This window comes from Lissotriton vulgaris, unplaced genomic scaffold, assembly GCF_964263255.1.
Source record: "Lissotriton vulgaris unplaced genomic scaffold, aLisVul1.2 SCAFFOLD_2664, whole genome shotgun sequence".
Taxonomy (NCBI): Eukaryota; Metazoa; Chordata; class Amphibia; order Caudata; family Salamandridae; genus Lissotriton; species Lissotriton vulgaris.
Window position 1 is genome coordinate 144,990 of NW_028241534.1, and position 25,628 is coordinate 170,617.

The 25,628-nt window shown below is 45.5% G+C and overlaps 1 protein-coding gene across 1 annotated transcript in view; it reads left to right on the top strand.

Moving 5' to 3' along the window:
* Positions 1–25,628, top strand: part of LOC147671268 (sodium- and chloride-dependent GABA transporter 2-like) — a gene marked incomplete at its 5' end in the record, with an annotated part of 176,156 nt that overhangs the window by 144,743 nt on the left and 5,785 nt on the right. The window contains 2 exons of the mRNA XM_086948113.1: positions 18,928–19,030; positions 20,141–20,241. Coding sequence (XP_086804239.1) covers positions 18,928–19,030; positions 20,141–20,241 — 204 coding nt within the window. The remainder of the gene's footprint in view (positions 1–18,927; positions 19,031–20,140; positions 20,242–25,628) is intronic.

Genomic DNA, 25,628 nt, shown 5'->3' on the forward strand with positions numbered 1-25,628 from the left:
TTGGCGAGATTGTCCAGGAGGGTGGTGGTGTTGTTGTTGTTGCTCTTTTCCAGGTGAAAATTGAGGTCTCCCAGTAGAATGTAGTCCTCGGAGGGGAGGGCGTGAGGGGTGATGAAGTCAGTGATGTCTTCACTGAATTGTGCACGGAGTCCTGGTTGCCTGTGGAGGAGGGTGCCTCTGAGTGTGGTCTTGGGGTCGATGTGGATCTGGAAGTGAAGGTGTTCGGCGCTAGCGAGGTTGACGTCTGAGCTGGTTGAGATGCGGATGGAGTTCCTATGGACGATGGCGATGCCTCCTCCTGTTTGGTTGGAGCAGTCCTTTCGGATGATCTTGTAGCCTTCCGGGATGGCTATGGTGATGTCCGGAGCTGAGGAGGCGTTCATCCAGGTTTCTGTTAGGAAGGCAACGTCGGGAGACATGGTGTCTAGTAGATTCCACAGGTCGATGGCGTGTCTGTGGACCGAGCGGGTGTTGAGCAGGATGCATTTTAGGTGGTTGGTGTCAGGTTTCTGTTTGCTGTTTGTGGATGTGGGGTTGGTCTTGGTGCCGTCAAACTTGCAGGAGTTGCATGTGAAGGGTCCATGGGTGTGTCCAGGTGCGGCTTGGGCGCAGTTGGGGCGACGGCCGGGGTTTAGTGCAATGAGTGTGGAGGCGTTGTAAGTAATGCGGGTAGGCTGGGCAATACGGGGACCAGGGGTTCTGGCGCTGGGCGGGTCCTTGGCGCGGACGGGCGTAGACGGGCTTACCTTAGGCGCACCTTCGGCGCGGCCGTAGCGTGTGGACGCTGCGCGTTGGGACGGGTTTTTTAAATGGATAGTAGAGGGGGCGGAGCGTGGGAGGGTCAGCAGCTGGGAGGCGGTAGCGGGGAGGAGGGGCGGGCCTGGGAAGAGCAGCAACAAAATGGAGGTCAAAGGGGAGGTGAGGCAGGGGCAGCAAGTCGACTGTGGCACCGAGAGTGCAAACAAAGTAATAGCAGGCAAGTATATGTCTCTACAAAGTCGCACAACAATGCACAGCAGAGCGGCCGGCGTTATAAGTCAAAGCGCTATGAATCACAATGCACAAACAAATTCAAAGCTTTCGCAATGCAGTTAAATTACAAATATCACCAAAGCACAAAGCGATACCGGTGGATCCTGTGAGGGGCGCAATGTGAGATGCAAGCAGCAGCAATAGTAAAGGATAAGTCGGGGAGCGAGGGGGGAGCGTCCGTTCTGGATCGAGTCCGGGCGGTCACAAATGACTAGAGGAGGTGGCGAGCTCTCTGTTCGTGGGTGGGAGGGTCAGCAGCTGGGAGGCGGTAGCGGGGAGGAGGGGCGGGCCTGGGAAGAGCAGCAACAAAATGGAGGTCAAAGGGGAGGCGAGGCAGGGGCAGCAAGTCGACTGTGGCACCGAGAGTGCAAACAAAGTAATAGCAGGCAAGTATATGTCTCTACAAAGTCGCACAACAATGCACAGCAGAGCGGCCGGCGTTATAAGTCAAAGCGCTATGAATCACAATGCACAAACAAATTCAAAGCTTTCGCAATGCAGTTAAATTACAAATATCACCAAAGCACAAAGCGATACCGGTGGATCCTGTGAGGGGCGCAATGTGAGATGCAAGCAGCAGCAATAGGAAAGGATAAGTCGGGGAGCGAGGGGGGAGCGTCCGTTCTGGATCGAGTCCGGGCGGTCACAAATGACTAGAGGAGGTGGCGAGCTCTCTGTTCGTGGGTGGGAGGGTCAGCAGCTGGGAGGCGGTAGCGGGTAGGAGGGGCGGGCCTGGGAAGAGCAGCAACAAAATGGAGGTCAAAGGGGAGGCGAGGCAGGGGCAGCAAGTCGACTGTGGCACCGAGAGTGCAAACAAAGTAATAGCAGGCAAGTATATGTCTCTACAAAGTCGCACAACAATGCACAGCAGAGCGGCCGGCGTTATAAGTCAAAGCGCTATGAATCACAATGCACAAACAAATTCAAAGCTTTCGCAATGCAGTTAAATTACAAATATCACCAAAGCACAAAGCGATACCGGTGGATCCTGTGAGGGGCGCAATGTGAGATGCAAGCAGCAGCAATAGGAAAGGATAAGTCGGGGAGCGAGGGGGGAGCGACCGAAAGGTGTATACCATTGCCAACTAGAAACCCCCAGATCTAACACTGCCCCTTTAAGAATCTTCATACCTTTAAGGAACGCTGCTTTCATTTTATTAGGCCGTAGCCGGAAACAACCATCTGTTGTGTTTTAATAGGAGCTACTTCAACAGGGGAAATCTACTGTGTGTCAGTATGGCTGCACCTCCGTGTTACTCGGTGGTCTCCCTGCTTGTTGTATGTACGTCAGAGTTTTAAGTTAGCTGTTATTCTGTCCTTTTCTTTCAATGTATGCAATATGAGAACAGTACATGTAAAACTGAGATAATATGTAATCAAACTCTCTTGGCGCAGTTTCATTTGGAAGAGATAGGATATCTGTAAACATGTACAATATAATTGCAAACATTTAGGGCCCGATGTAGGTAGCCCTTTACCGATCCGAAACGGCCGAAAATACCGATTTTCGGCCGTTTCCGATCGGTAGAGGGCTACCAAGATGTAGGGGCACATTTTCGGTAATTTTACCGAATCGGTATCATTACCGAATCGGTAAATTTACCGATTCGGTAATATGTACCGAATCGGTAAAATAATTACCGATTCGGTAATATTTACCGATTCGGTAAAATTACCGAAAATGCTATGTAGGTAGGCAATGTACCTACTGCACATGGCTTACAGAATCGGTATTTTACCATGGAATACAAATCCATGGTAAAATACCGATTCCGGTGTGCATGCACATGTGTGCATACACACCTATGTCATGTGACAGGCAGACCTGCCCTTAGGGCAGGTATGCCTGCCACATGGCCCTCGAACCTTTTTTGGGGGTGCTAGAGGGTGTCAAAGTGACACCCCCTGCACCCTTGTGAAATTCGGTATTTACCGATTCGGTAAATACTGAATCGGTAAAGCCTATTGATTCCTATGGGCTTTGAAGCCCATAGGAATCAATAGGCTTTACCGATTCGGTATTTACCGAATCGGTAAATACCGAATTTTACAGATTCGGTAAAAGGGAACATCTGGATTCCCTACATACCAACACCTCACATTTACCGAATCTTAATTACTGAATCGGTAAAATTCGGTAAATTTCGGTAATTAAGATTCGGTAAATGTTACTTACCTACATCTGGCCCTTAGTGCAAAATTGACCATGCCAAAAACCAGTTGTATTTTTGTGCAAAAAGATATTAGAATCAGCCTAGTAAAAGCTCTTGCTCAGAATAGGTAGAACCATGCAGAATGGGTAGAAACATGCAAAGAGATTTGTGAAGATTACCTGAAGTGAAAATAGTAAACATGTTGCTATATATATCTCCTTTCTGTATATTACTCCTCATCGAAAAAAGAGAACAGAACAGCCATGATTCAATTTTAGGCCTCGCCTGAGCCAGCGCATGCGCTGCACTGACGAGACATTTACTGAGTGGGCTTTAGAAATCAGACCACAAGCTTTTGCTTGTGGCCAAGCTTGCAGTTACGCGTGTGGGCACGTGAACAGACGCCATCTGGCTTTCCTCGTGGCACCCTTACAGCACGCGATCAGGCACCATCTGGCTCTCCCAAGCGCCTCGCTCCGCCCCGCCCCATCACACAGCGAGTCTCGCGATATCACGTCTTCTTGGTATTATTACTTATCACGTATTTCTGCTGTTTCTTTAAAGATGTGAATGCTGCATTTTAACATATAACATGGTCTAGCACCTTCATTTGTATATGAATGTCACCACATTCACTTTAAGCGCACCTTTAATTGTTTAAGTATGGCGCCGCTTTTATTTTCATTTCTTTCCCGTACGCACACAGATTTCCGCTGTATCTTTAAAGACGTGAGGGATGCAGATTAACATATAGCATAGTGTAACACCTTCATTTATAAATGGATGGCACCACATTCACTTTAAGCGCGCCTTTAATTGTTTATGTATGGCGCCGCTTTTATTTTCATTTCTTTCCCTAACGCACACAGCAGCCTGTTCTTCCCCCAATCACCCCTCCCGCTGTTCACTGTTGAGAGATCTTGCTGTCCTGTCCGACCCTAATCTACCCACCCCTCCTCTACTCTTAACCATTTCCCTTGCTGCTGTCTCCTTAGCACCCCCTCTTTACACAGCAGACAATCTCTAAGACATGTAACGTTTCAAAACCAGCATCTACAATGCAATAGGTCTCACGCATTATTTGCGAAGCCAGTATCTCAAACTTTCAGTAATGCAAGCCCTATTGCATTGCAAATACTTCTGATTTAATGTGGAGTGGGAAGCAAGATAATGACTAGCGCTGCCTTGCGACCCATCCGCGGACTCCTTCTTTACCTTTCCCTCCCTAAAGTGTTCACCTGTTATTAACTCCTAGCTATTGCCTCGCTATACTTGTGAGATCCTGCATGACTGCGCAATCGGCCCACATCTGGAAACTCCTAATAAGCTCCATATGCTTTCACTTGCTTAGTTTGCTAGAAACCTTCATGATGTGATAAGTCTAGAGATTCACTTGTGTTCGATTTTAGATTCCGTATGCATTTCCCGATTCATGCCCTTATATAGGTATAATTCACATTGCCCTTATATAGACATAGAAATCCAGTCCTTATTTAGGCATAGCCCATAGCTACCCAAATACAGGCATGGCTACTTACATCTGTTCATCTATGTCACAATGACTTCTTGGAAAACCAAACTCTTAAGCGTTAGAGACTTCCACTTGCCTGGATATTGATTTCTCCAAGAACTAATTTATTATGCATGAACATCTATTACTTAGGGTTTTATTCATGACGTTCGTATGCCCGACGTTTACGTCAATACTGGCACTCTTAAACACCATCAAGGTATAAATATACCTTCACCTGCTATAGCAAAGCACGGTGCGGTTCGGTGCAGTTCGACTACCTACTTGCCCAATGCAGTTCGCTACAGCAAGTGCCGAAGGAAGCCAACTCCCCAGCTGATGCACTGACTAGAAGCTGTCATCCTCCTGCCGAGAATCCAGCTTCAGTGTTTCTGACTCCCCTTGCGGGGTGTTGGGAAATTGAGTCCCGGGAAAGAGATACCAACCTCTATCATTCTAAGGTATGGAGCTAATTAGAACCTAGAGAAACCTTTGGCAATTCTTGGCAAAACTAAAACTAAGATAGACCAGCACCTACTTCTTCCCTCATACCTAGGGTAGGTACATTGGGGTCGGCGTATTTTAAAGCACCAGTTGAGTATTTTAGCCTGTGTTATTTATGTATGTATTTTTAAATATGTCATAGCAACAGACAATGCTATACAGTATTGTTTTATATTACTGTTTGCGCTGTAAGCATTATACTTCGCATTCTGTCTAACAATTGTAGCAGTTTCATATCTCTTGCATGAGAAAGAAGACTGTTCAATAAACCCTTTTTATTGAAACGCCCGTCTCTCTATTTTTGTGCAACTCTTTAGAAATAAAGCATGCACGATTGACTGAGTGAAATAGTTATCTATTGTTTCCACGACTCTGAAGATATTATTCCGACACTAAGGGAAACAAAGTTGTCATGTTTATGCAGTTGTCAGAGACTAATCCCTGCTTATTTGTTCAAGAAAGTTTCTAGTGACCTCTGAGTTAGCTGGAACACACAATTAGGTTTAATGTACTCGATAGAGACATACTGACCTCATCCTATGTCAAATCTATAGTGTATATTATTCCAATGCGCAGAGCCTATTAGGGATATAGGAACTACACTACAATTCGGTATTTACAAGCGTTAGACCGCATACGCATCTAGACATTAACAGCGTCACTTAGTAAGCAGCTCCAACCCTTCTCCATCAGGGACACTGGTGGGCATTGAACGTTTATATTTGTTATTGATATGATTAAAATAAAAAAGGTGACGAGAACCCTTAAAGACCTGGGGTTCGTGTAGCTTGTCATTGAGCCAAAATATGTTCTTTTAGCAGCATTACAGTTGTGCCTGCTTTATGAAAACCAATGAGAGAGGTTTTAAGAGGGCAAACATGTAAAATAGACAAATGAGCTTTTCTCCTAACTTGGGACAGCTGCTCTCTATGCTTTAAGTTTTGTTAGTAAATGTTACAAAGATTTATAAACTGCACTCCTTTTTGTATACTTGTCCTACTGTTTTATTAAGTCAAACTCCTAAGCCATGCTCAAGTTGAATGTATGTTTGTTTTAGTTCTTGGTGAATTGGTGGACAAGGTAAGCAGAATCTACCTTGTTAAAAGGAGGATTGATAGGCTAAACCTCTGCAAATCCTCCTCATATGTTCTTGTGGCTGGCCTAATAGTGGATCGCATTCCACAGCACGGATCCAGCTAAATCCAGGCTCTGTGCTTGGCACTTAACTTTGAGGTTACCCTCATGTAAGAGTGTGCTTGGATACAGCTATCAAGCTAACTTCCATAAAGTGGTATTGTCTGCAGCTGGGCATGAGCAGAAGCCAAGCACAGCTAGCATTCACTTTAAGTGCCCCTTTAATTGTTTATGTATGAAGTTGAAGTTGAAGTTGAAAGTATTTGTAGAGCGCTCTGTGACCAAGCGGTTTCCTGGCGCTGGAGGATTGATAGTGTCAGATGGAAGAGGCAGCCAGGGAATTACAGGTTTGTGAAGGCCTGGGCATACAGATGGGTTTTGAGCGCCTTATGGAAATGCAAGTAAACAGTGATAGACCTGATGGTGGGTGGGAGACTGTTCCAGAAGCGGGTGGCGAGAATGGAAAATCAGGTACCGCCGGCTCTGGATTTACGGAAGCGGGGGACACAGAGGAGAACCTGGCTGGAGGAGCGAAGATTGCGACAAGGGTGATAGTGGGTAATCATGGAATTGATGAAAGCGGGAGCAGTGCGGTCACGGGCCATGAAAACTAGGCATCCCATCTTGAAGAGAGTTCTCTGGAGGATGGGAAGCCAGTTAAGGGATTTGAGGAGAGGGGTGGTATGGTTGGACTTGGGAAGCCGATGGATAAGGCGGGGGCCTGATTCTGGATGGTCTGAAGGCGCCGGAGCTCATAGGCAGGGATGCCCACGTACAAGCAATTCCCGTAGTCCAAACGTCAGAGAATCATGGCCAGAACAATTATTTTAAGGGCATCAGTGGAAAAGAAACGGGAGATCTTGCGGATAATCCCGAGGGAAAGAAAAGAGGATGATACAACAGAGCTAACCTGGGGACGCATGGAGAGGTCCTGACTGATTTTGATGCCCAGGGTTCTAACTGTCCCTGAGGGAACCGGAGGGGGGCCAAAGATGGAAGGCCAAAAGGCGGGTGTCCAAGGGCTGATGAAACCACCAGTCAGGACCAACTCCGTTTTGTCCGGGTTAAGCTTGAGGGAATTTTGATTCATCCAGTCAGAAATAAAGATGAGGACAGATTGAAATTTGAGAAGAGAATCAGGGGCAGGGGAGAGGTCAAAAACAAGCTGAAGGTCATCTGCGTAGTTGTACACAGAGACCTCCATGTTGAGCAGGGAAATGATGAGGGGATAGATGTAAAGATTAAAAAGAAGGGGGGGAGAGGGAGGAGCCTTGGGGGACCCCACAAGGCACAGACCGAAGTCGGGCAGAGTAACCGGAGAGACGGACGGCCTGCGTACTGCCCTGGAGGAATGAGGAGAGCCAAGAAAGGGCAGTGCCCTGGATGCCCGCTCCCCTGACATGGTCGAAGAGGATGGAATGGTCGACCGTGTCAAAGGCAGCGGATAAATCAAGGAGCACCAAAGCCTGGGGGGAGTTGGAGTCCGCCTTGCTCTTCAGCTCGTCAAGGACAGAAATGACCACAGATTCGGTCGAATGGACTGGGCGAAAGCCAGCTTGATGGGAGGCTTAAAGATGGTTTTCCTCTAAATGAGTAAACAGGCACGAAGTAATATGGCTCTCCAGGATCTTACTTAGGTAAGGGAGCAAGGAAATGGGTCTGAAATTAGCAGGAAGGGTGGGGTCGGAACCTGTTTTTTTTCAAAATGGGGATGACTGCAGCTGATTTAACACCTTGGCTGCTATGACTTTTCCCCTCCGGTGCTGGGAGGCTTTGAATCCCATTGTTCATGACGAGCTCAGCTCGTCATAAGCACAGCTCCAGTGTGCCTCATGACGAGCAGAGCTCGTCATGAGCAGCGAAGGGGTTAAACAAAGAAGGAACTATACCTAGGGAGATAGATGCATTAAGGAGGAATAGAGAGGGGTCAGGGCAGCCAGAAAACAGCTCCCTTAATATGCGAGCCGGACCACAGTCAGCAGGGGAGCCTGACTTGACCTTCCCGAGAAGGGTGAGGAAGGATTCCCTTGAGATTAGAGGAAAATGGTCAAGGGAGGAGAGCAGAGGGAGAAGGGGAGCAGCGGGAAGGAGAGAAGATGGAGGGGAAATTTTCCGCTTGATGTTAGTGATCTTCTCTGTTCAAGGAAAGGCAAAGAGATTGGGAGGGGGTGGGACTAAGGTTAACTCTGTCTGATGCGGCCAGGTTATAATCAATGGAGAAAATCTCCTTAGATTTGTTAGCTGCTGACAGAATTTTACCCGAAAAATATTCCAGTTTGGCTAAAAGAATGGCTTTCTTATAGTTTTTAAGAAGATACCTGTATCGGTCCCTCAGAAGGGGGCAGTAATTGCACCTCCACTGGCCCTCTGGCTGACGGAGGGCCAGTTTGAGTACTTTAAGGTCACTGGAAAACCATTTGTTAGCTTCGTGGAGGCGACAAGCCTTGACCCTCCTGAGGGGGGCGACCAGGTCGCAGGAAGAGGACAGCCAGTAATTAATAGCGTTGACTTGAGAGTCGAGAGGAAGGTCGGGCAGATCGGGAAGAGAGGTCGCCTGGGAGGAGTGGAGGGTGTTAAAATCCACCCGGTTCCAGTTCCGAGCTAAGATGTTCTTGGGCAGGGGAGGCCTGTCAATGACAGAGAGGTTGATAGAAAAAGAGATGATCGAATGATCCGACCAAGTACAGGGGAGAATGATAGTGGGAGATATGGTTCGACCAACCGACCATATCTGATCAAGAATATGGCCATGGACATGGGTCGGGGCATGGATGTGGGAGGTAAAATTAAAGCAGCGGAGGGTGTCGGAAAAATCTTTGAAGGTCTGATCTTCCCTGGGGTCACCAGGCCAATAGTTGAAGTTGCCCAGTAAGAGAACAGACGAATTGTTAATAGCAAGAGTGGCCAACAAATCTTGAAGAGCGGGCATAAAGTGAGGCATGGTTTGGGGGGGTCGGTATAGAAGAACAATGGTAAGGGGAGCTAGAAGGTTCGTTGAGCGGGCGACTAGGAAGTCCACATTAGGTATAGGAGGATAGGCCAAGGGTTGGAATTGGAGGTGAGACCGAATAATCATGGCTACACCTCCGCCAGTTTTCCCATCAGGGCGATCTGCCCGAAGGGCATAATAGGAAATGGGTAGTGCGGATAGAACGTCAGGCGCGGAGGCAGTATAGAACCACATTTCCGTCAGGAACAGAAAATCTGGGGACTCAGTATCGAGGAGATTGAACAGTTCCAGTTGTTGTTTGCCAGCTGAGCGAGTGTTAAGAAGGTAGGCAGGAGCCGAGGAGGGCAAGGGAGAGGGGGGAATAGGGGGACACACCGAGTGAGGAGCAGGCTTGGGCTTAGGTGGTAATACAGCGGTAGGAACGGGGAAGGAATTGAAATTCCAAGGGCTGCTATGCATTCAAGCGTAGGAGGGCTAATAGACCAATTGCCCTGAAGGGCAAGGAGCAGCGCAGGAGTGTACATCAAAAAAGGCGCAGGATCGGTGGCCCCTGGTCCCGGTCAGTCGCGGACGGGCGCAGACGGGCTCGCCTTTGGCATCACTGGCGCGCCCGCTGCGCCCGTCCCCTGCGCTTCCGGGGAGGAGGTGCCATTTTATAGTAGTCAGGGTGGGAGGGCCGAGCAAGTAATCTGCTCGCCCTCTCACTCACCCAAGATGGCGGCGGTGTTACTCTGTGCAGCGTCGAATCGGCTGCTGTAGCCCCCGCTGCAAAGCGCAGGTCTGAACCGGAGGTAGTGAGTGCTCAGGGGGGTAGTTTCCGGTTAAATAACACACAAAATACAATTCTAACAATTTTAAAAGTTTCGTTTTTAAAATAAACCACTGTTCCCGGCTCACGCCTCAGGAACCATGCGATCGAACTATCAATGGGGAGAGGGCCGACTGAATGAGCTTTTATAGTAGTCAGGGTGGGAGGGCCGAGCAAGTTATCTGCTCGCCCTCTCACTAACCCAAGATGGTGGCGGTGTTACTCTGTGCAGCGTCGAATGGGCTGCTGTAGCCCCCGCTGAAAAGCGCAGGTCTGAACCGGAGGTAGGGAGTGCTCAGGGCAGTAGTTTCCGGTTAAATAACACACAAAATACAATTCTAACAATTTTAAAAGTTTTGTTTTTAAAATAAATCACTGTTCCCGGCTCACGCCTCAGGAACCATGCGATCAAACTATGTATGGCCCTGCTATTATTTTCTTTTCATATTGGCAAAGCAATGTATTGCCTTTCTGAACTTGCACAGCAGCCTGTTCTTCCCCCATCATTCAAACACCCCCTCCCACTGTTTACTGTTGAGAGATCTCGCTGTTCTGTCCGACCCTCATCTACCCATCCCTCCTCCACTCTTAACCATTTTCCTTGCAGCTGTGCCCTGAGCGCCGCTTGCTTGTCATAGCAGAAATCTCTAAGACATGTAACCTTTTAAAATCAGCATCTGCAATGCATTAGGTCTCCCATTACTGAAAGTTTGAGCTATTGGTGTAGCAGTATTATTTGCAACGCCAGTAGCTTAGAAATTCTGTAATGCAAAACCTATTGCATTGCAAATGCTTTTTTTAAATTGCAAATGGGTAATGTCCGCTCTATATAACAAGCTTTTGAAATGCAATAGGTCTCGCATGTACGAGAGTTTGAGCTATTGGCATTGTAAATGACAGTGCCTTTTATTTATGTTTTGGTTTTCAAAACATAAATATAAGGTATTTTTATTGACAATGCCAATAGCTTAAACTTCCATGAATGTGAGACCTAATGCATTGCAAATGCTTGCTGTTTTTTTGTTCTGTCATCAGCCTTCCCCTCAGCTCCTGGCAGCAGGCATTGTGACTTCAGAACTCAATTGCAATACGTTATAACAGATGAGCAGCTATGTAATTTCTTTAATACAGGTGACTAATGATGTCATAACCGACCTGTAATAAGGAAATAAGAGACAATCCTTTTTGCAAGGATGGCAGACACTCATCTATTATTGTTTGAACTAGTTTTCAGAGAGGTATTTTCATAATTGATATAACTTTGCACTGACTTCATCTCTTTATATTGTGAACTGTTGACGGACCAACATGCCTTTCATTTCTTTTCTAAAGTTATCATAAGATGGAGTCTTTCTGCTGGCTCGAGGGATGGAGTTCCAGACCCTGCATAATAGGATTTTGCAAGTGCATTTATCTATATGTGTTTATGCAGCTATTATGTCTTGCAAACAGTGATACCATCAAATCTCCAGCTTCACCCACAACATTTTGTATAATCAACCACTATCTATTGTCTCTCTGTGCTAATAGGCACAAGCCTGCTCTTTGTTTTTAAAACAAGAGGTCTCCATACCCACAAAACTTGCACTTTGCACGAGGGACTCAATGTTTAGGTTTTGCCAGCACTGAACAGTGAAATCTCTTGAAATCAAATATAAACCCTAAAAGGAACTTCTAGCATGCCCTTATTGTTCATTTGGTCGTGTGCTTGCCTATTTGTTTTCCTTTTTAGGTTTCTCCTGCGCTGCACATGTGAAATCTATTGTATTTAATATATCTCAAAATCTGGCTCTTATCAGTCCCCATCATCGAATTACTGTGTTCATTCGCTTTGTGTGAAACGTTCTTTTTTGTTAACTTCCCCTGGCTGCACGCATTTATCATACTTCTACTAAAGCTGTTCACACTGTTTCAACCCCATTCATTAGTAGCAAAAGAGGGTACAAATTTCCCCGGGAAGAGTGACGGAACAGAGAAGTGTGTGTGCTAGTAAGAGGGGGGAATCCCCTAGTTGGAACTAAAACCCTCACACACCCAGCAAGCTAGGTGTCATGCTTCATCATATGGGTTCTGCTCCTCGTCAGACTGGCGCTGCAATGTCTGACGGGCTCCCGAAACCGGGGCTCTTTATCGGAGATCTTTTGTTCCGGAAATATGGTGCATGTGTGTGAGAGGGCAGGGGGAGTGTGGTCGTGACGTGAAAGTGAAGCTAATAAAGGTGAGTCAGTCCACAACCTAATTTATTCTCGTGGGTGACTCCCTTGGTTAAAAGGGGTGTGAGTGGAGGTAAACTGCCCTGGAACTACCCGAGCAATATTAACTGCTACCCTCAAATATGGTCAACATGTTTCTTGCCCAATGACAATTCTTCAGGACCTCAGTAGAATAGTACCACACAGTGAAAAATAATGGTGAAGGATAAAAATTACAATGAGGTATACAACCTTTTATGGTCGGTAATACCTGAATGCAGGCCAATTGGTCCTGCTGCAGTATTATAACCTGTAAAGATGAAAATGAAAACAATTCATAAATTAGCAGCGTCAGTGAAGTCTTCAAATGTGAAGGAGTTACTCAACTGTAGTGCAAGCACACATACACAAAAATCGTAGTGAAGGATTAAAAACCGTGCATATATCATAACAAGTTGGTGTTGGTTTCACGTGACCAACTAGTTTATGGCACAACATGCAGCGGTGAAAGCGATGAAGGCAAAAGGTGCTGCATTGGAGGAAAGGGCTGTTAAAGAGAAGGCTTACCCCAGAAGATTCCCTGAGGTACCTCACAGTCTGCTCCCGTGGGACTGGCTGAAAAGGTATGGTACCTGATAGGGGGGAATCATTGTCAAATTGTGAGGCGATTTATTATGAAGGTCATTGGACTGTTGGTAGCAAAGGGGCGTGTGGGCTCCCCGCCATCAAGGGCAGACACTGGGAGGTTGGCAGTCTACCTCTCATTTCAATTGGCGGAGTAGCCCGATATAACCCCCGCTCCCAGCTTAGTAAGGGCAGGCCTGATGATAAAGCGTTAGGGCTCGGTGTGCGCAGAACCAGGCACACGCAGCACCCGTATCGCGCCCCAGACAGATCCGTCGAGGAAGCGCAAACCGGAGCAGCGAGGCAGCCCCGCACAACGCACCAACCCACCCGGCAGTCAAACAGACCTACAGACAGTACCGCGGCATGGTCGCGACGGGTTAACAGAGACCCGAACTCCCGACAATCCGAGAGATACAGCAGCCAAGACTCACCGATTATAAGACTGGTGGACGAAGGGCAGAATAGGAAGTGTGCCTCACCTTTGGCGGCATCCGGTCCTAACCGGTGCACCTACCCCACGAACGGCGTCTGAGACAAGACGCAGAGCAGCTGGTAACGGCCAGCATTTGGGAGCCATTGTTTAAGTATCCAGCATCTGAGTGCACAATTGCATCTCACCGCCGGGGTACCGCCCCCTTTGCCGCATTCGCGCATGTGCGTCGGCTAAGGCAACCTAAATCTAGGCAGTATGGTGACAGCGGCGGCAATTTTGGAAGGGAGGAATCGGCGGGTTTAAGTGGGTCAAGAGTAGGAAATCAGTAAATGACAACTTCCCTACGGGGGTGTATAGAATTGCCCATATGATTCTCTGCCAAAATGTTATAGTGCATGGTATGTGTACATAATGGGAGGGGTACAACGGAGATTACTTTAACAGAGGGATGTTAAAGGCAGGAATCAGATAGCCTGCGGGGGTGTAAAATATCGCCCAGATGATTCTCTGCCAGTATGTTAATGTGCACGACATGTGCACAAAATGGCAGGGGTACAGCGGGTATTTCTTGACCAGAGAGATGTTCACGGGGGGGAAAACAGATAGCCTGCTAGCAGGGTCAGTAGGATTACACACCCAAGGAAGCCCATGGAACAGAGTCGTTTAACCCAAGTGAGTCCAGTCGGAGACGATGGACCCATCTCTGTTCAATCCTAAACAGTGCTTGTTTGGAAATGGCTGGGTGGGATTCCAGGACCAGCCATGTGAGACTATCTGCAGAGTGGTTGTTTTGGGAGTAATGTTCGTACAGTTTGGTATGTGTTTTGGAGCACCTGATGTTGCTTTTGTGCTCCATAATCCTCACTTTGATGTGCCTCATGGTCATCCCTATATAGTTTTTCCCACAGGGGCATGTAATCATGTAAATACATCTTGTGCTGTTACAGTTAGTGTGCTTGCGAAGTTGCCACACAAAAGTGTCTGAGATTCTAACCTCTTTACACTGACCTGTCTGTGGACATACAGCACAACCGCCACAAGGGAAGTGTCCCACCACTGGGGGAAGGTTCCACAATGTTCTCTGGTTATCAGTGGTGTTTTTCTTAGGACGTGTGTGTATTAGGGCATCTTTAAGGTTAGCCGTTCTTTTGAAAGCGAATCTGGGGTTGGGGATTTTTAATCCGCCAGAATTCACTATAGGCCAGTGTTTCTTTATGGTTTTCTTCAGGAATGATGAGTTTGGAGTAAAGCAGGTGACACAAGTTATCTGATCATCTTTGGGCTTAGGTTGTTGCTCCAATAAGCTCTTCCTTGGGTTAATCAGTGCTCTTTTACGCGACTGGCTCAGTAGTCTGGTGGGATATCCTCTATCCTGCAGTTTGTGTTGGAGGAGTGTTACTTCCCTTTGGAAATCTGTTTTTTCTGTACAGTTCCTCCTGACCCTGAGGAATTGCCCAAAGGGGAGATTGTCCCTCAGGGCTCGTGGATGGTGGCTTTTGTACATTAAGAGGCTATTTCTATCAGTACTTTTGCGATAGAGAGTTGTACTGAGACCAGTTGGATTCAGATTAATGCAGAGATCCAAGAAGGGGATGGTGGTTTCGGAGATGGTACCGGTGAATTTAAGGTAAGGGTTTTGAAGATTTACCTAGGTACAGAAAGCCTCACAAGTTGTGCGATTGCCTTTCCAGAGAATGAGGATGTCGTCAATATACCTGCGCCACAGGGTGATATTGTCGAGGTAGGGGTTGAGTGCAGATCTCATAGTGCTTTCCTCAAAAGTTGCCATGTAAATACATGCCAGGCTTGGGGCAAAAGTCGAACCCATGGAAGTTTCCTGGATCTGATGGTATAGTTGGGATCTATATTGAAAGAAATTTTCCGTCAATGCCAGGGAAGCACATGCCATGATGAACGAAACTGGGGTTGGAGAGGACCACTCCTCTAAGAGCAAGGTGGATTCTACTGCTTCCAATGTGGCTTGCTGAGGGATATTAGTATACAGAGCCTCAACATCCATGGTGAGGAGGAGATCAACGTCTTCCCTCCCCTCAATGGATTCGATGAGGCGGAGGACATCTCTGGTGTCTTGTAAGAAAGATGGAATTTTTCTTACCACTGGTTGGAGAAAATAGTCACAGAATTTCGACAGTGGCTCAAGCAATGAGCCAATGCCGGAGACAATGGGCCTCCCAGGGACTGGTGATATCCCTTTGTGGATTTTCGGGAGGGTGTAAAAGTACGGGATGACCGGGTCTGAGTTGACTAAGAATGCTGCTTCATTCTTTGAGATCCACTCATTCGTCTCACCCTCTAAAAACAAGACTAGCAATTGTACTACTAAGTCGTTTTGTGGGGTCTGTAGTGAGTGGTCTGTAATGGGTGGTGTTAGAGAGTTGACGTTTGCATTCAATGTCATAGTCAGTACTGTTCTGGATAACAGTGGCCCCACCTTTTTCTGCCTGTTTGATTACTATGTTGGTATCATTACCCAGTGCTAGAACAGCTTGTTTCTCAGCTGTGCTAAGATTTTTGTAAGAGACGGTCGTTGGTTTGTTGTTCAGACTCCTAAGCACCGCCCTCTCAAAGGCTAGTATCTCAGGAAGCACCATCGAGTCTAAAGGGGTAAAGGTTGAGGGTTTATGTAGCCCTGTGTCAGTTTTGTCTTGGTCAGGTTTATCTGCAAAGAAGGAGCGTAGACGTACCTTCCTGAAAAGTTGTTTTACTTCGCACATTTCAGTGAAGCTGTCAGGTGTTGGAGTGGGAACAAAGCCTAGTCGCTTCTCAAGGATTTCCGTCTCCAACGTATTCAATGTTCTACTGGAGAGATTCACAATCAGACTCTCCTGCCTCTGGTTGTGCTCCTGGTCTCCACCACTGTCTGTGCAGTCGGTTGGTCTTGCCATTGGACAGTTTTTTTGCCCTCCTCGCTTGCGCCCTCTTCCTCTGCCCCAGCCTCTGCCTAAAAAAGGTGGGTTAACTGGGTAGAATTGTGGAGGGCCCTGAGGATAGAAGGGGTATTGCCAAGGCGGTGGCATCTGTGGGGGACCTTGGTACATTTGGCCATTGTTCGGCATTTGGTTTCATCTGGGGCGGCGTTGATTGCCTCTGTTGTTGGATGGGTAGCTGTCACTAGAATCACTCCCAGAGGAACCCTTCCGACTGTCGTTACCTGAGCTCTCATCAACAGAGTAACTGTTCTTATTATTAGTGTATCCCTCCTTGAGGTAGGGATATACCTTCTCTTTGTCGAATTTGGCTATATCTTTTTGCAGTTTAGTCATTTTCTGTTGTATGAGAAATTCTTGGATGTCAGTGATCTCTTGATTAATCTCCACCAGTTTGGCTGTAAATGGAGTCTTCTTCATTGTGCCTTGGAGTGCTGTTTCGATCGCTGCGATCTTGACTAGAAGAGCGTCAGCTAATCTCTTAGCCGTTTTGACAATCAGAAACAGAAGGTCTTTTGTACACTTCCAAGAAACGTGACACCAGTCCACTTTGAATTGACCGCCTTCAAGGAACAGCCTTGGCATGATGTTAACTATTAATCCCTGGGGGGCGATCTTGGCCCTTAGATATTCTGTCATCATTGCCCCGTGTACAGTTATCCTGAGCCATTCTTTTTTAAGTGAGGTTACCGTAGCCCAGTCCTCATTAGCAGCACTTGAGGCAGTAGCCCCCCCCAATCCAAAGAGTGAGGGAGCCGATCTTAGTGCCTCTTCTATTGTTTCTTCATCGAAACTTAGACCTGGTACATCCTCCATGATGAGGAAATGTGTGTACCGATCTAGGTATAAAAAAATTAAAAAAAATAAAAAAAATCAGCCCCATTCATTGTCAAGATTAAATCTCTGCCCATGGAAAAGGCAGACAGCTTCTAACAGTATACTGGAATTCAAGCTTTTTATTACTTAGTTATGTAAAGCAGATGCTTTAGCATTAGAACGTTTGTGGCATATCCTATTCATGCATCAATACATTTCTTTGCACTTTGTAGTTATTATCAGATTTATTTTTTCAACTTAATCTATTTGGCCATCATGAGCAAATTCTAAATGTTCTGATAAACAGTGTGCATTACAAATAAAGTTAATATACAAGAGCTATGCTATATTTTACTTCTAAACAGTGCAGTTACCTTGCAGACAACAAGGTTATGATCTGAATTGTGCAGCAAGTACAGTGGTACCGGGCCGAAAGGTTGTTATACCCCCACTAAACATCAAATATTGCTATATTTTACTACTAAACAGGCAGTCACGAGTGCAGTTATTTTGCAGGCAACAAGGTCAATTTTTTAATGGTGCAGCAGGTGCAGTAGCACCGGGTCCAAAAGTTGTCAGAAATCTTCTAAACACATATTGATATTTAACTACTAAACAGGCAGTCACCATTGCAGGTACCTTGCAATTAAAATGGACTTGATTTGAATGGTAGAGCAGGTGTAGTGGCTCTGGAGTCAAAAGCTCTAGTGATCCCACTAAGCTCAGATTATTGCTAAATAGTACTACTAAACAAGACGGTCACAAGTGCATTTATCTTACAGGCAATAGGGTTATGATTTGAATTGTGCAGCAGGTGCAGTAGCACCAGGACCAAACGCTCTAGGCACCCCACTAAACACCTAATATTGCTATATTTTACTACTAAGCAGGCAGTCACAAGTGCAGTTACCTTGCAGACAACAGAGTCATGATTTGAATGGTGCAGCCGGTTCAGTGAAACCAGTCCCAAAAGTTGTCGGAACTCCTCTAAACACCTAATATTGCTATTACATCAATTTATTTGTATTATTTCCCGGTCAGCAAGCTAAAGCTTATAACAAAAAACAGATTAATATTAATCACAAAGGCGAAACATTTTGCATTTACCAATGCTTGTTTCTTTTACCCACCTCGGTAGGTTGTGTACTTTTTTTTGTGGCTTCCAACGTATCCATAGTTCAAAGTTTTCTCCCATTGGGATTTTTTTTTAACTACTGTTGATTTAGTTTTGCCAGTTTAAAGTTGTTAGTTGAATTGCAAGATACTTTTCAGAACATTGTGAGATATTTTCACTCCATTCAAACGTGGTCAACCAGGAAAAGAAACATCTGCTTGCTGTTTATGAGCTTCTCTGTACACAATGGCTTTGTGGCGAATATCAAGTGTTTTTTTGCAAAGTATGTTTAAATGGAACATAATTCATTAGAAGGTAGATGTAGCAAAGCAAAATTGTTTACAGATCTTTGCAAATGTTGTAAAAAAAAATGTGAATCTTCACATAAATATTCACACAGACCTATGATTCTTACCTCCTAACCCCATTTCTCTCTTTATCTTCTTCCTTTTCTTTTTCCTCTGCTTCTGCTTCTCCTTTGACTTTCTATCTTTTGTCTCCTTCTCTTTTTTCCTTCTTCCCCTCTCTCTTTTTTTAAAAATTTATCTGAACCACCCAATCTCCCGTCCCTTAGCTGCTTTATGCCTCTCAGTATACTTTTATTTGCATTCTCTACTGTAATGTTTCAGTTTATATTTTGGAAAACATAGCCATATTAATAAGGATGTTTCTTCTGTTCTCTCACTCACCATTTGTTTCCCTCTAGGGCGGGATATATGTATTCCAGCTCTTTGATTACTATGCCGCCAGTGGAATGTGTCTCCTGTGTGTTGCAATTTTTCAAAGCATCTGCATTGGCTGGGTGTATGGTGAGTGACACAAGAACTCATAAGTAGGAGCATTTCATATTAGGACGGCCGCGTTCACCTTCTATCAGATATGTTGGGACAGCCACTCAAGAAACCCATATATCACAATGTGACTATTGCACTTTCCCAAGTACTGAGCCGCTATGGGCATGCCATTACCAGGTTAACAGAAGGCAGTGATCAGTCTGGTCAAGAGACAAGGCCCAAAGTATGGCTATCTCCTCCTTAGACCGTTCTATTGAAATACCTGTAAGCGTTTTATCCTGATAAAGATTTTCATTATTGCGTTAATTTATTGAAAACCACCTGATCAAAACTTTCCTTCAAGAAAAATGAAAATAAGAGACACGCTAAAACAACAGGATAGAATGATATGCACAGGTTTACCCTCTGGTTCAAAATCATTGACTGGAGCACTTTCATCCATAATTTCCTAGTTTCACCCAAGTTGGACCTATATACACATCATGTTTATGGCAAGAATGTGATTGCCTGAGGTAAACAAGCTCGGGTCATATTTCATTATAGTCTGCAGTTTAGTAGATAGATAAATAACCTCATCAAACCAAATGATGTATTGTTAAGGAAGACATCTTTTCCACCATGAAATGTGTATACTTTATGCATTTAATCTTTTTTTACTTTATTCATTTTTTACATTTACATGTTTTTACAATTATGCTAGCTTAGAACCAGGGTATGTTAAATTCAGAAAACCAAATAATGGAGTGGGAGACGCCAAATGCACAGATGAGAAACACAATACACATGTACCATAAATACATATACATGGCAATATTCTGTTGATCAGGATCATCACAACGGAAAGGCACAGCGTACTTTATTAGTGAAGCAGAAGTTAAGAGCGACCACACCACTGAGACGGCAGTATAATTAGAGCATCCCTGAAGGATACTACTGTGTACTAGAAAAAAGAGTATGCAGGCCCTGCACAAGCTTCTGACATGCCTGGCACCCACTGGTCCTTCCATTTGTTTGACCGTGTTTGGGAGATTCAGGGTCCCTAATCGCTTAGCAGCCAGTCCTGTGCTTGCAATTTTTTTTTCTGTTTCTCATAGAATAAATATAGTTCCTTATGTTTTTTTCCAGGGGCTGATAAATTCTATCACAATATTGAACATATGATTGGCTACCGGCCATTGCCAGTGATGAAGTACTGCTGGCGGTTTGTGACTCCTGCTCTGTGCTTGGTAAGTTCTTAGGGAGGCAGAGAGACTGCAACAAAAAAGGGGGAAATGATACAGTTTCAAAGGAGAAACAGTGAAGCACAAGTGGTTTGAGCTCAGGGAGAAATGTGAACCAGGCTAAAAAACAACATCTCTTGACTGGCTGTTTCTTGGACAAAGATAGCAGCATGTGGTTTTGTAAGGCTCTTCCAAGATATAGTGTATATATTTGTATGTACTGTAGTACGTATATTGGCCTGCGGAGTACAGTACAGGATCAAAGACAGATTTGCAATCAGAGTGAATCTTGCTAGTTTCAGAGAGGGGACCTGGACTAGTCACTGATTACATCAAATATCACAGAATTGCAGGTTGTGTTGGTTTTGGTCGTTTGTCGATCGGGTGAAAAGAGAATGGTATTTGTTTTTTACAGATATATGTGTCAGGAACAGAGCTCAAAGATCTGGTGTTGCAGGAGCGAGAGGAGTTGCATCAATTAGTGGACAACCGTGGTGTCTTCTCCTGTTTTGTTTCTGTTGTTGTTGAGCTGGGTGCTATGGTCTTGCTGAAGGTAATACAGGTCGGTGTTCATTCTGTGGACGAGCAAGATCCCTGCGATAAAAAGGGCATCAAAGTTATGAGCTGTGGTGAAGTCTTCCATGTCTGCTGCGAGGCAGACTATGGCGCAAGAATCGATCAGAATGAAGTGAAGTCTACATTTGCTTGCTATATGATGTGTAGAGTGGAATGTTGATGAGGTTTCCGGGGTTGGACACGTGGTAGATTGAGTCATTAGATTTTTTTTTGTATGTGGGTGAAAGGAGGTGGGAGTTGTGCACACAGTTCAATGGTAAGTGGTAGTGAAAGGTCGGAGAGTATTAGATGCAAAGCTAAGTACTTCCAGGTCCAGAAGGTACTATGTCTCCCATCTGCAACATCTTGTGGGGTCTGCAGACATATGCTTCACTCTTTTGCCTGGTGACTGATGGTGCCTTAGGAGAGCTTCAACCCCTACCTGGAATTGAAGCCAACATAGACCAATAGGCATTTTTTTACAATCTGTTACAGGAAGACGATCACAACACAGCCCATTATAAAAGTACTGAAATGCCTCTTAACCTTTGTAATCAGTGCATGGAAATATGTTTTACAAAATGAGGCACATAAGGGTACTGTTTATTATTGTTGATGCTAATTATTTAATGTTTTTGATGTACCTATGTAGTTGTGAAAAAAAACGGTTTTACGAGGCTAGAGTCACATTCCTCTTTCACAGACTGAGGAGTGCAAACTTTTGTTCCCGCACACAAATTAGATTTCCCAATACTCAAACTGTTAATGTCGTGGAATGTCTCCATTTGCATATCCAGGGGTGGAGGGTAAGGTTTGTGGATGTGTGTGGGTAAGTCCACCTGGAAAATTTGCGAGCATCTACAAACTTGTTCTTTTCTGAGTAGTCACTAATGATTTGCAGGTAGATGTCTTCCTCTTAAATACATAGATTTATTTTTGGGAAAGACCGGAGTAAGCATGTTTCCCCGATAGGACTCAGGGCATAAGTTATTATATGATTTTGGTGGATTTTCTTTACTACTCCAGGAAATCTTTGAATATTCCATAAATATTAGACAATGACTTCAAAACTAGGATTAATCCTACCAGACAAAATGTGCCTTATTTTTGTGATTTGGAATTATTTTTGCTAACATTATTGTTTTTCAGTGGCGGCTAGTGACTTTTAAAGTTGTGACGTGTAATTCTTCATTCAAAATCTAGTGAGCAAACTTGACTGTTTCCTTGAGGGTTTTAGGGGCTCAGTTACATTCAGTCTTTATCACACACTCATTCTCACTTAGTCTCATACGCTTATAATTATTTGCACTTGGACTAATTTTTACTTATTCTGAATCAATCTCACTTAATTTTAATGATTCACGCAATCTTACTCATTCTCACTCTGCCACACTTAGGGTCCCATTTGGATGGCGGGCCGATCTGCCCGCCATCTATGAAGTAAAGACCCCCGCGATATTACGATGGCTGGGGAGTCCGCAGCGGACGGAAAATAGGGTTCAATATGGTGGCGTTGTCTGTTAGACACCGCCAGCCATATTATAATGGGGGCGGAAACATGCCTTTCCGAGGTGGCAATGATGCCACAGAATGGCATGTAGAGTTTACTTGTGGCCCGTTGTGGGCCCACAGGGACTCTGGGGGATGGTGGGGTGCACATGGGAGGTACATATGGAACCCCCTGCATTTCAATGTCCAACGTGGCAGGCACTGCGCGGTGCATGTCACGTTGTGCATTGAAAGGTACAACCTGTCTTTGTGGCATTGCTGCGGAGCTGTGCTAACTCAGGGGGTCATTAGTATGGCAGGTGGACTTTGTCCACTTGCCAAACCCTGGGGAATCGGGAACGCCCACAAAGCTAGCAGCGGTCCCACACCATCTTTACACTGGCGGGCGCATCACACATTTGAAACATCGCGGCGGGCGGTGCCGACAGCACCGCCCGCCGCAATGCCACAAAGGCAGGTTGTGCCTTTCAATGCACAACGTGACAGGCACCGCGCGGTGCCTGCCACATAGGACATTGAAATGTCCCCATGTGCACCCCCCACCTCCCAGAGTCCCTGGGGGCCCGCAATGGGCCCCTGCAAGTAAACTCTGCATGCCTTTCCGTGGCAGAAATGCTACCACGAAAAGGCATGATTCCACCCCCATTGTGATATGGCTGGCCGTGTCTAACAGACACCGCCACCATATTAAACCCTTTATGTCCACCGCGGACCCCCCAGACATTGTAATATGGCGGGGGGTCTTTGCTGTATGGATGGCGGGCGGATCGCCCCCGCCAGGCTGGCAGTGACTACCGCCGACCCGGCGCCATCCGCCTGCCATCCTAATGGGGCCCTAAGTCTCACTCCGTCCACTAATTCTGATTCACAATGCGAATGAGAGTAAGAAGTGGATCTAAGCGAACCCCCAGAACCTTCTGAGAAGAAGTCAGTCGCACTCACTGGATTTCCAGCCAAGGATTATGCCTCTCCACTATTAAAGGTGTCCACCCATCATTGATCATTATGGACATTAAGATATTCCAAATCTCAACATTTCTTCCAAGTAACACTGATAAAGAACTTGGGAAGATGTCCAAGCCAAGGAGAGATGGTGGTGGAGTATACCCAGCCATTCACGGTTTCTCTGTCACACACACCACTGAGACTGCTTTACTCATTGCATAATAACACTCAATTTTACTCACGCAAACCAACTCAGTTTCACTCAGTCTTACTGACTCACATGGTCGTACTAACTTTCCCTCCGACCCACTCTTTCACAATCAGTCTCAATCACTAACTCTCATTCACACACATTTTTACTTACTCTAACTAAATCAATCTTAATCGGTCTTACTGAGTCACATAGTCTCACTCAGTTTCACTTAATCTCACATAGTCTCACTCAGTCTCACTTATTGTAAATCACTCAATCTCAGTGTGAGTCACTCATTCTCACTAAATTTCACTCGGACTCACTCAGTCTAATTGTTTCACTCAGACCCACTCATTCCTATTTATTCAATCTCACTCTGACTCATTCAGTCTCACTCAGACTCATCTGGGCACTTACAGCCTGATTCATCAATCATATTTGCGCTCGCAAAGGGCCAGATTCTGAGAATCTGGCCCTTTGCGAAAGACATTTTTGCATTTGGGATTCATCATCCCAAATGCAAAAATCGCTATTTAGAAACTCGCAAATTTGCGAGGAATAGCATTTAAGGAATCTCTATTAGAGATTCCTTACATGCTATTCTTGAAACATTTTAAAATTGCGAAATCGCAAATTTCGGCCGCTATTTACCGCGAGGTCAAACCTCGTGGTAAATAGCGAAAACTTAGAAAAATGCTTTTAAAAGCATTTTTCTAAGTTGCGTGTTACACACACACATGTCCTTAGGACATGTGTGTGCGCAACACCTGTTGAAATGTGCATTTAAGGGGTGCTACAGGGTGTCCTTTGGACTCGCCTGGCACCCTTCAAATCGCTATATTATTTGCGATTAGCAAATTGCTAATCGCAAATAAGGAATACTCCCCATTCATTCCTATGGGCCTTTTGGCCCATAGGAATGAATGGGGAGTATTCCTTATTTACGATTAGCAATTTGCTAATCGCAACTAAGGAATCTGTAGGAATCGCATTTAATTTTGCGATTCCTACATGAATCCCGTTTTGCGAGCCTGTAATAGCGATTCCTTATGAATCACTATTTCAGACTCGCAAAACGGGTCTCTCATGAATCTGGCCGTTAGTATCACTCATTCTCAGTCGGTAGTGCCCCTTCTCAGTCAGTCTCACTTGGCCTCATTCCGTTACACTCATTCTGACTCACTCAATCTTACTCTGAATCGCTCAGCCTCACTCAGTCTCACTTACTCCTATTCATTCTCACTCACTCCATCTCTTTCTGACTCAGTTGTTCTCACTCTGACTCACTTAGAGCCTGATTTAGGTCTTGCCAGACAAGTTACTCTGTCACAACGGGGATGGATATCTCATCTGCCAAAATATAAATCCCATTTTATCCTATAGGATTTATACTTCAGTGGACGGGACATCCGTCACAGTTGTGATGGAGTTACCCATCCGCCAAGGCCTAAATTAGGCCCTTAGTCTTAATCTGACTCAGTCAGTCATCGCTATCACTCACACTTTTACTCATTTTTCCTATCATTTATCCTTGCTCACTCCTACTCTCTCCTTCACTGTCTCTCACTTTCACTCGTAGAAACACATATATACACAGGCCCGCTCACGCATACCCATGCTCTCTCACAGACACACACTCTTACCCAAATACACACAACTTTTAAAAGCTTTTTTACTTACCTTGCTTCTTCCCTAGGTCCAGTTTGCACTTTTGCTCCTTACTTCTTCAAGCACTACAGCATGAAACTGAAACCATAAACCTATGTAGTCGCAGGTACCAGGCTTCACTCTCTGTGCTTTAATGCCACCCTTTCTGTCAAGAGTAGAAAAAGGGTGGCATGACAGGGTGACTGGTGTGGAGCCCAGGAACATCAGCCTGCGCAGTAAGGAGGTCACACCTCCTCCCTCTCAGGATGGCTAGTTAAGTGGCACATCAAGGCAGTGAGCTTCAAAGGTCACACCACCTTTGATATGCATCAGGGCTTCCTCCCAAATGAGTAAATAGTCCCTCCCTGCCCCAGGCACATTTGCTCCTAGAGAGGTGGGAAATTAGGTATGCAGGAAGTGTACACCCCCAAAAGGCTAGCCACAACTCTAGGGTGGGCTGGTTGTTCTGTACAGCCAAGGAAGACTTCTGCCATTTTGAAAATCTGTAAAAATAGTGAGCTCTGGGTAGAAAAGGTGACGTACA